This window comes from Haliotis asinina, chromosome 5 (genome assembly GCF_037392515.1).
Source record: "Haliotis asinina isolate JCU_RB_2024 chromosome 5, JCU_Hal_asi_v2, whole genome shotgun sequence".
Lineage (NCBI taxonomy): Eukaryota > Metazoa > Mollusca > Gastropoda > Lepetellida > Haliotidae > Haliotis > Haliotis asinina.
Window position 1 is genome coordinate 61,028,355 of NC_090284.1, and position 14,928 is coordinate 61,043,282.

At 37.6% G+C, this 14,928-nt stretch overlaps 1 protein-coding gene across 2 annotated transcripts in view; it reads left to right on the forward strand.

Moving 5' to 3' along the window:
- The first annotated feature begins 6,266 nt into the window (after positions 1-6,266).
- Positions 6,267-14,928, forward strand: part of LOC137284980 (dehydrogenase/reductase SDR family member 11-like) — a 52,341-nt gene continuing 43,679 nt past the window's right edge. For both annotated transcript variants that reach the window (XM_067817072.1, XM_067817071.1), the window contains exons 1-2: positions 6,267-6,466; positions 10,112-10,321. In XM_067817072.1, coding sequence (XP_067673173.1) covers positions 6,335-6,466; positions 10,112-10,321 — 342 coding nt within the window. In that variant the 5' untranslated portion in view covers positions 6,267-6,334. The remainder of the gene's footprint in view (positions 6,467-10,111; positions 10,322-14,928) is intronic.

A 14,928-nucleotide genomic window follows, 5' to 3' on the forward strand; every position in this document is an offset into this window, starting at 1 on the left:
GTTTAAAGGTATCCAGACTCCACTGTAGGCGACCTACGGTTCGTCCACCACTACATCATGTCAGAGGCAGGTGCGTTTGAGATGCAGTAGACATTATGGTCTCTGGGATCGACGTCAATGGTCTCGCGTGCCCTTAACAGATGAAGGCGGCATGGGAAGGAAGTCTGTTTTCCACATGTACTAGGATGTTGTGTCCGGGTGTTTGAATCAAACATTGTGCCAGTGTGTTTCAACACCCCCGTTTTTCGCGTTTCATTGTTTTGTTTCACTCAAACTCACGCAAACGTTGAACAGTTGCTTCAGTACATGTTCTAGCATGTCGTTTAAGGTGCCCATTACACACACAAAAGGTTTCACTTACCTAAGATTATTTAATGACCCCACCACGTGTGTTTCTAAATGACTATCTATATTTAGAGTGTTCCCATGCCTTTGTTTCTAGTATAAATAACATACTTTCTCCCATATTTAAATAACCAAATGCCAAATATCTCACAAGATTCAGAGAAAAAAATCAACAACTATTTGATCGTCTAATTTTTTCCAACAAAATCAGATATTGATTTGAGATTGCATATCGTCTCAAACATTTTATTTCTTAGATCATTGTGAACTGCACAAGACATATTAATATGTTTAACATTAACAGAAGAGACTATTTATAGCATTTCTGAGGAAGCATGTGCCCTTAGGAAGATCATTTCCCTATCTATGCGAAAAGTGCCGCAAAACATTAGCAAACATTTTTACCTGCCTTCGTAAGACAACGGTCTGGCGAAGCACCATATTTACACCAATAATGTATATAACGTTATATTAGTCACGTATGTTTTTCAGGTTGTTCACATTGATGTATAGCACATGTCAACCCTCAAGTACACATGGCATATTTCGCTGCCTGGGTGAACGCTTTTTTTAATATTTTGTAGAAAAGCAATCTTAATCCATTGAAACTGCACCGTTTTCACACTAACAAGCATCAAATGATTTCTACATCTTACGGTCCTACCAGAACAGAACAGAACGGAGCGGAACAGAAATGTAATTTTATTTTAAAAAATCACATATCGTGACACAGTGAACACACAGCAATTTGATATTTTATTGAAACACCGAACAAAGTCAGGTTTGCTGAATTTGGCAAAATTAGAGTTAAGTGGTGACGAGTCACATTTCATTAGATACACAATTTTTTCAATAGTAGGATGCTTACAAAAAAAAAAGTCGGGGGAGAAATTGATGTCTGAGGCATCTGAGTGCTGCGCAGTATAATAGAAAGTGAAGTTCATCACTAACGTCCTGTTTCAATGGGCAATCTGTGGTTTGAAGTTCTAAATTGAGTTAACCAGTGTCTGTAGTAATAAGATAATTGTAACAAATAAGGTTCTAAAAATAAAGAATGCTCATACATTACATAGTAATTATCCTTCGATGAGTCGACAGCAGAGCGCCACCATAACTGCTTAAACTGATCAATTAGAGTGAACTGTACATTAGTTTTAATCCAAACAATGCTAGGTACAGATTGGCTGAGCCAGATATAATACAACCCCGTATCTTGGAGGACACGCTTGACACTTGATAACAATGGAAAACACATATCAGTATTTGAAGGATATAGATTGTACATGACCTGATAAAAATAGTATTTAATTTGTCATTGCAACATAACATTTTGGTCTAGTTTGATATACTTCTAACTTTAACGGATATACTGACGGGGTATCTAACTAATTCACTGTATATCATAAAATCTGTAGCTGATTGTTTCATGTTCAAAATTATTTCCAAAATTTAAGATAGACACGTTCGATGATGGCAACATTTTCAAACCCCCACTCTTCGGCTCCATAGAGAAGAATTGGTTTAACAAGATAATCAAACAATTGGCAGTCTATCGGAATATCAAGTTGACGAATGCTTTTGAAGATAACAAACATTGCCTTAGTAGCTTGTGCAGAAAGGCGTTTGATTGCTCTAACGAACCCACCATTACCAGTGAGAAGTACTCGAAGATACAAATATTCATTTGAGATGACAATAGTTGTACCATTTAACGTATTTCTTCTAACAGTATCCTTTTGAAAATATAACAGCCTTCGTTTTTTCTAAATTCTTTCTAAGTTTCCATTCTTTAAAATATTGGTCAAACGCATTCAAAGATTTGTGCAACATATCGCTTGTTTCAGCTAAAATGACAGCATCGTCAGTGTAAAGTAATATTTTCAATTTCATGACAAGCTGGTCCACAATGTTCGTAAAGATCATTTATGTAGAAAGCAAAAAGGAAGGGAGATAGATTTTCACCCTGTTTAACACCGCTCTTGCATGGAAAGGCATCTGTTCATACATATTCTTTATGATACAGAAACATTTTCCATCGATATTATTCTGAATTAATCTATACCAAAGACAGCTTCTCCAAACAGTATCAAAAGCTTTACTGAAATCCACGAAAACACAAAACAATTCCTTTTTGAAATTTTGATAAATGTCAATCAATGATTTTAGAACATAAATAAGATCCATTATACCCTTATAACTTCATTGATCACCTAAGATAGCACGTGATCTTCTCAGCTACCCACCGAATATTGTTCTGAGTGGGCAAAGTTCTGAAGCGGAATAATTGTTTAGACAATAGATGTCCCTATTATTTTGATCCCTACGAAATGAGTTCCGATGTTTCAACAAAACTTGCAATGTTAGTAGAAGACTTGTGAGATTGTCAAAATGAACAAAGTAATATATATCGCATACGATTTCATTTTCGAGAGACTTTATGCCACCCAAAGTTAAAAGAGATAGCTACCTTTTCTTTCACTGAGTTACCTGATGAGAGGAGGATTGACTTTTACATTCGATTATCGATTATAACACTAAGCTGATGTCGAATGATTTTATGGCTTTTCTTGACATAAACAACATCAGTCGTGCTGTTATGAAATTAACAGACATCCTGTGTTTGTGTGGAAATAACACTGGTATCCGGCGATCTACCACAACATTGAAATGTCGACTGGTACAGCCACCATGGTTTGAAGGTGACTGTCAGAAGCTTAAAACTGGAAAATATATGTATCACAATAAGTTTAGAAGATACAATTGTGATGGAAATTTAAGCCGATATATCCAATCAAAATCAAAATTTAAGATAGGTTCTTTTGAAAAACTGTAAAACGTGCCGTTGGGAGATCCTGTTCCAGAAACTCTATTTCCCCTGATGTGTGGTTTAAATACTTTAATAGTTTGTTAGACCCTGATGTCGAGGTGAATGAAGATGACTGTGATAAACACGTATCTGATTGTTTTAAGAAGCATTCTTGTGAAGAATGCCCTGATATTCACATGAGCTGCTGTCAGATGAAATATCTTGTGAGGAAATCAAGCAGGCATTTCAAGATTTAAAGAGAGGAAAAGCCCCTGGATCGGACGGTTTACCTGCAGAAATGTTCTTATGTTCTGCTGATGTTATTATTCCGCACCTGAAATGTTTGTTTGATAAAATAATGGACACTGGCACATTAGAATCTGTGAATGACTATACCTCTATATAAATCAGGATCACCTTCGGATCCTACTAACTACAGGGGCATTTCACTTTTAAATGTATCTGGGAACGTGTTCACTAGCATAACAGAAAGAAGACTTTGGGTATGGCGAGATGTTAACAACCTTATTACTGAAGCACAAGCAGGATTTCGGCCAAAATATTCAACAATAGATAATATATATTTACCCTTCAGTCTCTTTGTACAAAATATCTATGTAAACCAAAAGGTCGCTTTTACTGCGCATTTATTGACTTAAAAAACATTTGATTTTATAGATAGACTACTTATTAAAGGTTTTTATGGTACATTTTACCACACTCTTAAGAGTATGTATACGCGGATGAAATCATGTGTTAAGACAATGTCTGGTGTCACGCACAGTTTTTTTACCAGTAGGGGTGTTCGCCAAGGATGTATTCTCAGTCCTGTTTTATTTATTTTCTTAATTAATGAATTAGCTAGTTGTATCCACACTGATTGTTCACGTGGAATTTCTGTGACTGATGAAATTGAAGATATTACGTTATTGCTTTTTGCAGATGATATTGTTTTGTTTGATTACACAGTCGTCGGTCTTCAAAAACGGTTAAACGTGCTGGAGTGCTTCATGAAGAAATGTTGTCTTGTTGTAAACTTAAATAAGACCAATGTTATTGTATTTAGATATGGTGGCATAATAAATAGATACGAAAGCTTGACATTATATTGCTCCCTTTTGAAAACTGTTACTTATTATAAATACCTTGGATTGATATTTTCATCAAGATTAAGTTGGTCTGCAGCATGCAAAAAGCTTGCCTCACAGGTTTATAAAGCATTTGTGCCACTTTTAAAGTTATTCAGACAAAACAAATACATTTCTTTTTCGTCAGCTTGTTCAATATTTGATTGTAAAATATCGCCGATACTCCTATATGGCTCCGAAATTTGGGGAGTTAAGTACTTTGAAGTTATTGAAAAAGTTCATTTAACTTATTTTAAGACGTTTCTGAGAATACAGGCCGCTACGCATTGTTTGTTTCTAGCCAAGTAAGAGTTATCAAGTATTGGTTAAAGTTACTCAAAATGGATATTTGTCGCTATCCCTATCATTGTTACCGTATGTTAAAGAAGCTCGATGATATTGGAAAACTGTGTTGGGCTTCAGATGTTCGACACCTTCTTTTTCTATGTGGTTTTTCTCGTGTTTGGATGTTCGTAAGTGTTGGTGATGATGATATGTTTTGTCAATATTAAAAACAAAGACTTAAAGATGTATGTATTCAAATTTGGCATGAATCTATCTGTACTTCCACCTATCTCAGCCACTATAGTTCCATTAAATCAATATTTCAGACTGAAATGTACATACGTAATCTTCAGGACAAATCACTTGTAAGAGCAATGTGTAAATTTAGAATATCATTGCACAGTTTTAAAATTACTTCGTTCCGTCAGAGAAAATGCCATGAACTTAGAGATGCTGTTTGCACAAATTGTAATTCAGGTGATTTGGAAGATGAGTTACATATATTATTTAAGTGTGATAAATATGCACAGTTAAGGCTGAAGTACCTTCCAGAATTAAAAACTATTACCTGTTGTAAGCAGTCAATGGCAAAAATTTTAAGCTCACAAATTATGCATAGTGTGCGTTCTCTTGCTTTGTATTTAAAACATGTATTTAAAATCCACGAAAGCTGTTCAGAAGAATAGTAACACGTGACTGTTTATTTGACAATCAACCACAATTGTACTAAAGGTCATGTGGCCAGTATTAGTGAATAAACTGTCTGTCTGTCTGTCTGTCTGTCTGTCTGTTGTTTTATTCAAATATGAAAAACACGAAAAGTAAATTTCGAAAAATAATCCCAGAATCATCTTAAAGACGAAATAGTTTTGTAAACGATTTGCTGAAATCGACGGTTATGCTAAACATTTAGAGCTGCGATATTGACAGCGGAGGTGTCGGCCTGGCACCAATGCAGGGTGATGTCTTGACTACACATGTATATATAGGACCGCATCACGGCTCACGGCAGGTGACAGCCACAAGAGAAACATCTTGGTAGGTAGGTAGGTAGGTAGTTAGGTAGGTAGGTAGGTAGGTAGGTAGGTAGGTAGGTAGGTAGGTAGGTAGGTAGGTTAAATCATCACGAAGCGCATTTCATTCAGTTTAAAATTACTTTTGGTTCTGTTAAGCACAATGTCTCTAAGAGCCTTACGTGGGTTTGCACGAGCTGGACATTCAATGAGGTAGTGTTGAACTGTTTCTTGGCAGTGTAAGTTACAGTTTTCACACAGAGGAGAGATGTCTTTATCTAAAATGCTTTTATGTACCTTTCATCCACAATGTCCTAGCCTGAGGCGAGGTAAAACAACTTCATCTCTGCGACAACTGCGACCAATTTTTAAAATGTTTGTTTACTGTAGGACACGTAGAGTACATGTGTCTACAAGTAGTTTCATTGTCCCATGTATTTTGCCAAGAGCCATTTATGGACGATGAAATTACAAACCAGTAATCTCTTGGAATGGGCTTATAATTGAGTGAATTTCTGGCTGTGGGCTGTTGCAAGCAATCTTAGCAAGTGTGTCAACTGCTTCATTCCCAGCTACACCAACATGTGCAGGAATCCAAACAATATCACAACTGATGCAAATGGAGTTCAGAACAGTATCAAGATACAAGATGCATTTAATGTCACTGCATAACCTCTTGGTCATGAAGGCGAGAGTTACGTCCCTTAACTGAGGATGCCGGGTTTCAACTTCCATCGCGTATTTGACAATCGAACGGCATGGAGCGTTGGTCGGGACATGTAGCTCTAGTGACAGGGGCCTCGGTCGGTATCGGGGCGGGGCTGGTCAAGGCACTGGTCAAGCATGGCATGAAGGTGGTGGGCTGTGCAAGAAACATCGACAAAATACAGGTGAGTTATGAAATGGTATACAAGTTTAGAAATTTTACATGGTGTACATGGGCCATGTTACCCCTATTAAACTTCTATCTATCTATCTGTCTGTCAAAGTGGGTGTGTAAAGTTTATTATAGTGCGTAGATGATCTCATAAATGATAATATTTTGAGAAATGTGAGTGAAATTCTTCATTTTTTGCAATGTGTTTTTTACTAAATATTTCCCAAATCTTTTCAAAGTCTTTTTCACGTGAATTTGTGTATGGTTCCTGTCACCTTTCAGTGATGTCTCCTCACAACATTTGGTTTTAAGCTAATTCTAAAGAACCGAAAAAACGTATCAACATTAGTCTCAGATTTGCTCCCTGTGTTTCAAACATATAACACTCTACCTACTATAGCTCCACGAGAACATTCTGTTACACTTTTGACATGTACTTAAGAAACTAACTAAGGATAGGAGATGTGATCAACATTTATATACAACTTTCTGTCACGTGACTGTACAACAAAGTGTACAGTCATTTAAAAATAATTGACTTTAGAATGTTCTTCCTCTTTGGCTTTCCCTTATCCATGTATCTAAAACATAACCAAAACTTATAACTCTGAAGCAACCACTTGCATTATATAATGCACATTCGTATAGTTAAACTTAGAGACATGAATCACTTGATGAAGTTTTCAATGACTAATGTATCGGTAAATGTTCAATGAAAACAATTAAAGTTTCATTCTGCCACATACGACACAGCAGAATGCTTACCCTGGTGATGGCATCATGAATTAGTCAGAGAGTAGTCACAAATCAAGTTTTAGCATAAAGAGTCACACTGGCACCAATGTGTATTACCCCATCTGTAACTATTCAACAACTGCAATTATGATTACTTAAGTCACTACCAGGGATTATATATGATGTTTTCTTCAATAAATCTATCATTACTGTGAATACTTGTCTCATTGCCAGCCTTACTACAACAAAGCTAAGTACCAATTAATGTTACATGTTTTAAATGGGGATACATAGATAAGTATGGTTACACAACATCATTTAGAAAGTGGTCAAATGTAACATATGTTATATTTGGGATTACATTTTCTTGATAAATTCTAGTACCTTTTGAGTTGAGTCCCATCCGGGATTTGAACCCACACCCTCAGAGTCAGGCACCTAATCGCCAGCACACAAAGTCAGCTGCCTAACCTGCGCAACCACCACGACTTGCACAAAATTGAAAGTCGGACAACTGGTAGTCTAGACATCAGGCTTTGTGTACCCCTCTGATAAGTGTTAGTTGGCATGGCTCCCACGGCCAAAAGCTTTACGGAGAAAGTGTAATCCCAAATATAACATATGTTACATTTGACTGCTTTCTAAATGACATTGTGTAATCATAACTTTTGGCCGTTACATGGAAAAATTCTACCTATGCGTTTCTGTTTTTGAGTAGTTTATGTGTGTCTCTCCGACTATCCACAGTAATGAACATCTGCTCATTTTCTGCTGTCAGTTCAGTGATTGTGACACTAACTATGTTCAGTTAGTGCAATAAATATGCAGAAAACTAATACACGTGCAATAGGTGTGGCTAATACAGCAGTCAACATTCAGCATCTGTTGATTTAATATTGATAAATACATGATGTGCATGAGTTGAGGTTTGTGCCGCTTTTAGCAATTTTTCAGGAATATCATAGTGGTGTAAATACATGGTGCCTGACCTACTGTGTTATATTTGCTTGTAACCTACACCTGGAAGTAGTATTAGTGTCATTTTATCTACGTAAATGACTGACATTATCTACTGGACTGAATAAAAAAAAATGATTAACATAAGTTTTACGGTAGATAATCACCTTTATAAATGAAGAGCTGGAATGCAAATAAGTGAAGTTTATCCACTGAAATGAAGAACATTGTCTCCTGGATTGAAGAAAAAAGAGTAATAAATCAGTACATTTTCAATTCATGTGAATTGCTTCCTGTGAAAATGCGTTGAAAGGCCAGAGAAAGAGATTGACAAGTTTTAATGATGACGAGATGAACTGGAAATTTAGATGCCAGAAGATATTAAAGATGTGTCTCCAGAAGTAACTTAAAATGATATGAAGAAGGTGAATAACAATATTTCTTCAAATGTTGGGGCCCACAAGACTAGACTAATATTTAGTCTCCAATATTAATTCTGAAATGTGTATCAATGATTATAAAATCAAATCCAGTTGGAGCACGATGGTACTTCATTACTAGAGCTGAAATGATACACCCCTACCTCTATGCGAAGAGGACAAACGTTTCTCATGATGAACACTGTTGTGTGCTAAATTGCGGAGAGGACAAACGTTTCTCATGATGAACACTGTTGTGTGCTAAATTGCGAAGAGGACAAACGTTTCTCATGATGAACACGATTGTGTGCTAAATTGTGGAGAGGACAAAGGCTTCTCATGATGAACATGATTGTGTGCTAAATTGCGGAGAGGACAAACGTTTCTCATGATGAACACGATTGTGTGCTAAATTGTGGAGAGGACAAACGTTTCTCATGATGAACACAGTTGTGTGCTAAATTGCGAAGAGGACAAACGTTTCTCATGATGAACACGATTGTGTGCTAAATTGCGGAGAGGACAAATGTTTCTAATGATGAACACAGTTGTGTGCTAGATTGCGAAGAGGACAAACGTTTCTCATGATGAACACGATTGTGTGCTAAATTGTGGAGAGGACAAAGGCTTCTCATGATGAACATGATTGTGTGCTAAATTGCGGAGAGGACAAACGTTTCTCATGATGAACATGATTGTGTGCTAAATTGCGGAGAGGACAAACGTTTCTCATGATGAACACAGTTGTGTGCTAAATTGCGAAGAGGACAAACGTTTCTCATGATGAACACAGTTGTGTGTTTAATTGCGGAGAGGACAAATGTTTCTAATGATGAACACAGTTGTGTGCTAAATTGGGAAGAGGACAAACATTTCTCATGATGAACACGATTGTGTGCTAAATTGCGGAGAGGACAAACATTTCTCATGATGAACACGGTTGTGTGCTAAATCATAGTCTGTTGTACAGACCATGAAGTATGTATATCCAAGAAAGCCCACGCAAGTCTAGAAAATGTGGCAAGTCTAGATTTCGTTAGCTTTAGATGAAGAAAGTCTCAAGGCTCCATTTCATTATTCATGTATTATTTTTTTCCACTATGAACGTTTTTTCAGTAAAATATGTTCATTTCAGAGACTAGCTGTTAGTCTAGCTAAATCAGGGAAAATCAACAACCTATTACAGTTGCCCTGGATACATGTAACTGTGCATCATATTTGCAGAAATTAAGAGTTTCAGTTTTAGGCTCTGCTGACACAGGCTGTTGATAGATACCTCTCTCAAAATTACAGATATTAAACAAATCCAATTTTAACTCTCCAAGAAACTCAAAGAGCTGATAATGCAGGTTTGCTTGACTGTCAATGCTGGATATTTGTCTATAATCAAGACTCATGTTTAGTCCACGGTGTGGAAACCATTTCATCAATCTATAGTTGATATGGATGAGCTGGAATGATAAAAAGTATTTGCAAATGTGAGCAATGGATCTATTAGACTGATGCATGATGACCTGTCAAATTAAAACTATGTTTCTGTTTGTCAGACACTAGCTGCTGAACTGAAGAATGAACCTGGCATGGTCAAGGCAGTTCGTTGTGATGTATCCAAGGAAGAAGATGTATTGGCAATGTTCCAGACGATCAAGGCCGACCCTGACCTTGGCGGAGTGGATGTGTGCATCAACAATGCAGGTCTGGCCCATAACGAACTCCTGTTGACAGGAAGTACACCCCAGTGGAGGGAAATGGTGGATGTAGGTTTTCTTTTGTAGTTGTTCTTTGTTGAAACAACAGACACAGAGATTTTGATGGCACACAAAAAAATTTCTTAGAAGCTTAAAATCAGAAAAAAGTTCAACACAAACCTTGCCTGGGGATTTAGCTCATACGTGCATACTTCAACAGACCTGATGACTCCTTTGATCCTCTGATAGTGTAGCGAGAGTGTATTTTCTGTAAATTGTATTATTGATTAAGTAATAATTATTATTTGGCTCACAGGGTTTAAAGTTTTGGGTGAATGTTGTTACGGGTCACATTTTGTATCATGGATGTTCAGTACTTTTAGTATTTTGACTGCAAGCTTTTAAGGAAGTGCTCTAGAGTTGCCTCCCTGAATTAATTGTTTACTTCTGGGAGAGTACTAGAGAATTCTACGTTGATGGTGATGGTCGTATGTGCTAGAAAATTCAAGAACCAATGACTTTGTATATAAAGGCTGGTTGTTGTGTTGACTCCGGATTAACTGGAGTACATAAATCTGCCTCTCCGTCAACACTTGGTCTACATAACCGCTTCATGACCGCTTGCTGTGTCGCATTAAGTAAGACTGTTTCTCACTCTCACAATAAGACTTTGGTGAGTTGACATTATATTTGTGACCCATTAAATTAGAATTGACTCAGTGGTATTGTACATGAAACCTGTATTGTGTAGATTTGTATCCTGCTGTGGTTTTTCTGAATACAAATTACTGAAATTATCAGACTTCTCAGTATTGTATTTTGCTGGTTCTTAGGGGATTTCTTACACCTTTTGTCAAGTGAAGTTATTCACCATAACAAAATTGGGGGCTCATCCAGGATAGAATTAATTTGACATTTGAGACCATTTGGGAAATTTATTTAAAATTTCAGCAGTTTTGCAGTAACTTTATTGCGGAACCAGCGAAATGGTGTTTGAACTTGAGAAGTTTGTATTGTCCCCTGACTCTGAGACAATCAGTCAATTGCACAGATTTATTGCAAATTTCTTCACATCTCAAACTTGATGCCAAACCTGCAATGAGAAACTTTCACATTTTGAAAGTTGTGTTGAATCACTATATTGATGAAGGAGTTTTTGAACATGATGTTTTGGAAATATTCCAAGAGGAAGGTTCAGATCAATTGGAAATAAAGGAACTTGAAATTCAGTGACAAATTCAAAAAGAAGAAAATAGAAGAAGTGAAAAGGAATGACATGGAAATGCAAAAGTTTGAGTTGGAGAAGGAAAGAGAAAAAGAAGAAAGGGAAAGGAAAACAATTGCGATGGAGAAGGAAATAGAAAGAGAGATGGAAAGAGACAGAAACAAAAAGGAATTAGAATTGAAGAGTTTGGAAGTTGACAGAGAAATTCCACTGAAAAAGCTTGAAAACCCTTCTCAGCCCTCAGTTTCTTCCTCTTTTCACATTGCAAGGCATGCTAGACTGGTACCAAGAGACAAATATGCTCACAAAAGGGACAGTGAGACTTTCGTAGAGTTTGCTCGAGAAAAGGAAACACTGTTTGATGGGTGATGCGGGTCCAAAAAAGTCACAAATTTTGATGGTTTGAGACAGTTAGTTTTGATGGAAGATTTCAAGCAGAGTGTTCATTCTGACCTTAAGACTTATTTGGATGAACAAAAGATTGATTTACATAAGGCAGCAATGTTGGCAGATGATTATTGTTTGACTCACAAGAGTTCTTTTAGGTCTCCGTGTAATACAAAGTTTTCTGGCCCAAAAGGGCTCTTCCCTGGGTAAGACTTCAGGACATGCAGGTTACAGGGGTGTTAGAACAGGTTCAAATTCTCGTGGCAAGCAGTCACATACTTTTTAGTCTAAGTCTATGACTACAAGTGGTTCTGATCCTCTTTGTGCATCTTATAGGAAGTCAGGTCATTTGATTTCTGCATGTTACAAACTCCAGTTTAGAAATCAGGCTACATGTTCCCCTAATGTTTTTGTGTCCACCGCACCTAAGCCTTTCTTTCCAGTTGGTTCTGAGGAGAGTTTTGTTTGTGAGAGTAAGTCCACAGATTCTGTAGTTTGGAAGGTGTTTTTGCCCTTTGTTTCTAATGTGTCTGTGTCGCTTATGGGAGATAATTCTACCCCAAGACCCGATATTATATTGAGTTATACTGGACTTTTTCAGTCTCTGACTCTGAAGATACATTTTGCCTTTTTGTGATCAGTCTTCATCAAACTCAGATGTTTTGCTTCGGGGTACAGGTGGCAATTCTTCTGCTCCTCTCCATTTTGTGAATTTGACTTCAGATCTGATTTCATGTGAGGTGAAAGTTGGTGTCCTTGACTATCTACCTGTTCTGGGTGTCGATTTGTTGATTGGTAATGATCTTATAGGGGCCAAAGTTGGTGCTGATCCAATTGTCACTGTTTTGTCGGAGAGTTCAGTTAGTACAGAAAAGTTGGAGGATGAATTTCTGGGTACTTTTCCTTCTTGTGCAGTGACTCGTTCAATGTCGAAAGCCATTTCTTCCAAGACCTCTTTGTTGAATGATTCCTTTAATGATTTGTTAGGTACATTCATGGATCATTCTTTGTGTGAGGTAGAGACTGATGACTTATCTTCAAAGAGTAGTAGCTCTTCAGGACTTCTTGATAAGTCAGATAGTTTGCCAGGTGTTGATCACATTCTTTCCAGAGTGCAGGTTATTAGTTTGCAGGTTGCGGGTGTTGAAGTGCAGAAGTTGGCTAGTAAGGCTGTTTCTTTTGAGGAGGTTAGCAAGGTTCCAGTTTGTAATTACTACAAGGATGGTGTTCTGAGGAGGAAATAGAGGTCGCTGGATGTTTCTGCGGAGAATGAATGAAAACTGTATCATCAAATTGTGGTACCAGAAGTATTTTGAAAACATGTTCTTTTATTGGCACGTGAAAGTCCCATGGAAGGTCATCTGGGTGTAAACACAACTTTTTGGCACATTTCTTTCGGCCCAGTTTGATACAAGATGTGGCTGAATCTTGTAAGACCTGCCATGCATGCCAAGTTGTTGGAAAACCAAATCAGAAAATTCCTTCCCCTGGATACCGGCATTTGAAGAACCTTTCAGTAGAGTCATTATTGATTGTGTTGGTCCACTACCTAAGACTAAGTCTGGTATTCAGTATTTCCTTACTATCATGTGTGCTTCAACCAGATTTCCTGAAGCAGTTCCATTTCGTAGGATAGTTGCATCTGTGATTGTCAAGGTTTTGATGAAGTTTTTCACCTTAGTTGGTTTGCTAGATGTTGTTCAGTCTGATCAGGGCTCAAACTTTATGTCTGAGGTGTTTCAACAAGCTATGTACCAGTTAGGTATTAAGCAAGTTAATTCTAGTGCTTATCATCCAGAGTCACAGTCACAGGGGTCTCGAGAGAGGTTTCATCAAACTTTGAAGAATATGATCAACACTTTTTCAGACAGAGAAAGACTGGGATGCGGGTGTGCATTTGTTGTTGTTTGCTGTCAGGGAGTCAGTTCAGGGAAGCTAAGAGTTGAGCCTCTTTGAGGTTGTATTTGGTCACAGTGTGTAGGAGTGTGCGCGGGCCACTGAAACATTGAAAGGAACAATGGCTCAATGGCCATCGTAAACAAGAGAGGCTGTGTCATGTAAACATGATAAGGAAATATCATGACAGGTTAGAAACCAAACAGGTCAATTGTTTTGCAACACTCTTACCAGTTACTGATTGTACTGAAGACAATGGTGAACATGTTGACAACATTGATGGTGTTATCAATGTGAAATTTGATGACCTTAATGATAATGTTTCTCTAAAGTTGAGAAATTCTGATGTGTTAGCTCACCTTGATGAGAAACTATCACATTTATCCCCTGAGCAGAAAGTTCAGATGTCAGATTTGATTCATGAGTTCTCTCACTTATTTCCTGATGTGCCTGGTTGAAGTGATGTTGTTAACCATTATATAGATGTAGGTGATGCTGTGCCTGTAAAACAACATCCATATTGGATGGATCCAGTGAAACGTGAAATTCTGCGGAAGGAAGTAAAGCACAAGCTGGACAATGACATTATTAAACACAGTGACAGTTTGTGGAGTTCAACATGTGTTCTTGTCCTGGAGAGTTGTAGAGGTGGTTGGCACTGTTGTGCTGACATGAAAGCTGTCAATGCACTCTCACGAACTGATTTCTATCCTATTCCAAGAGTGGACAATTGCACTGATCAAGCTAGCTATATCAGTAAGTTTGACTTGCTTAAGGGCTTCTGGTAGATTCCACTTGCAGACTGTACAAAGAAGGGTTCCTGGTAGGTTCCACTCACAGACTGTGCAAAGAAAATATCGGCATTCGCTACACCAGATGGACTGTATCAATACTAAGTGATGCCATTTGGTCTGAAGAATGCACCAGTGATGTTCCAGAGACTCGTCAACAATGTGATGTCTGGTCTTGACAGTGTCAAGGCTCACATGGATGACATCAATTATGACATGCAGTGGGAAGGCCATCTGAAAAGAGCTTGTGCTTTCTTCGAAAGACTGTCTGAAGCAAAACTGACTGTGAACCTAGCCAAGTGTGAATTTGGGAAGGCATAAGTTGAATTTTAGGGCATGTTGTAGGGCACGGTCAGGTACAGTCAGTTCATGCTGAA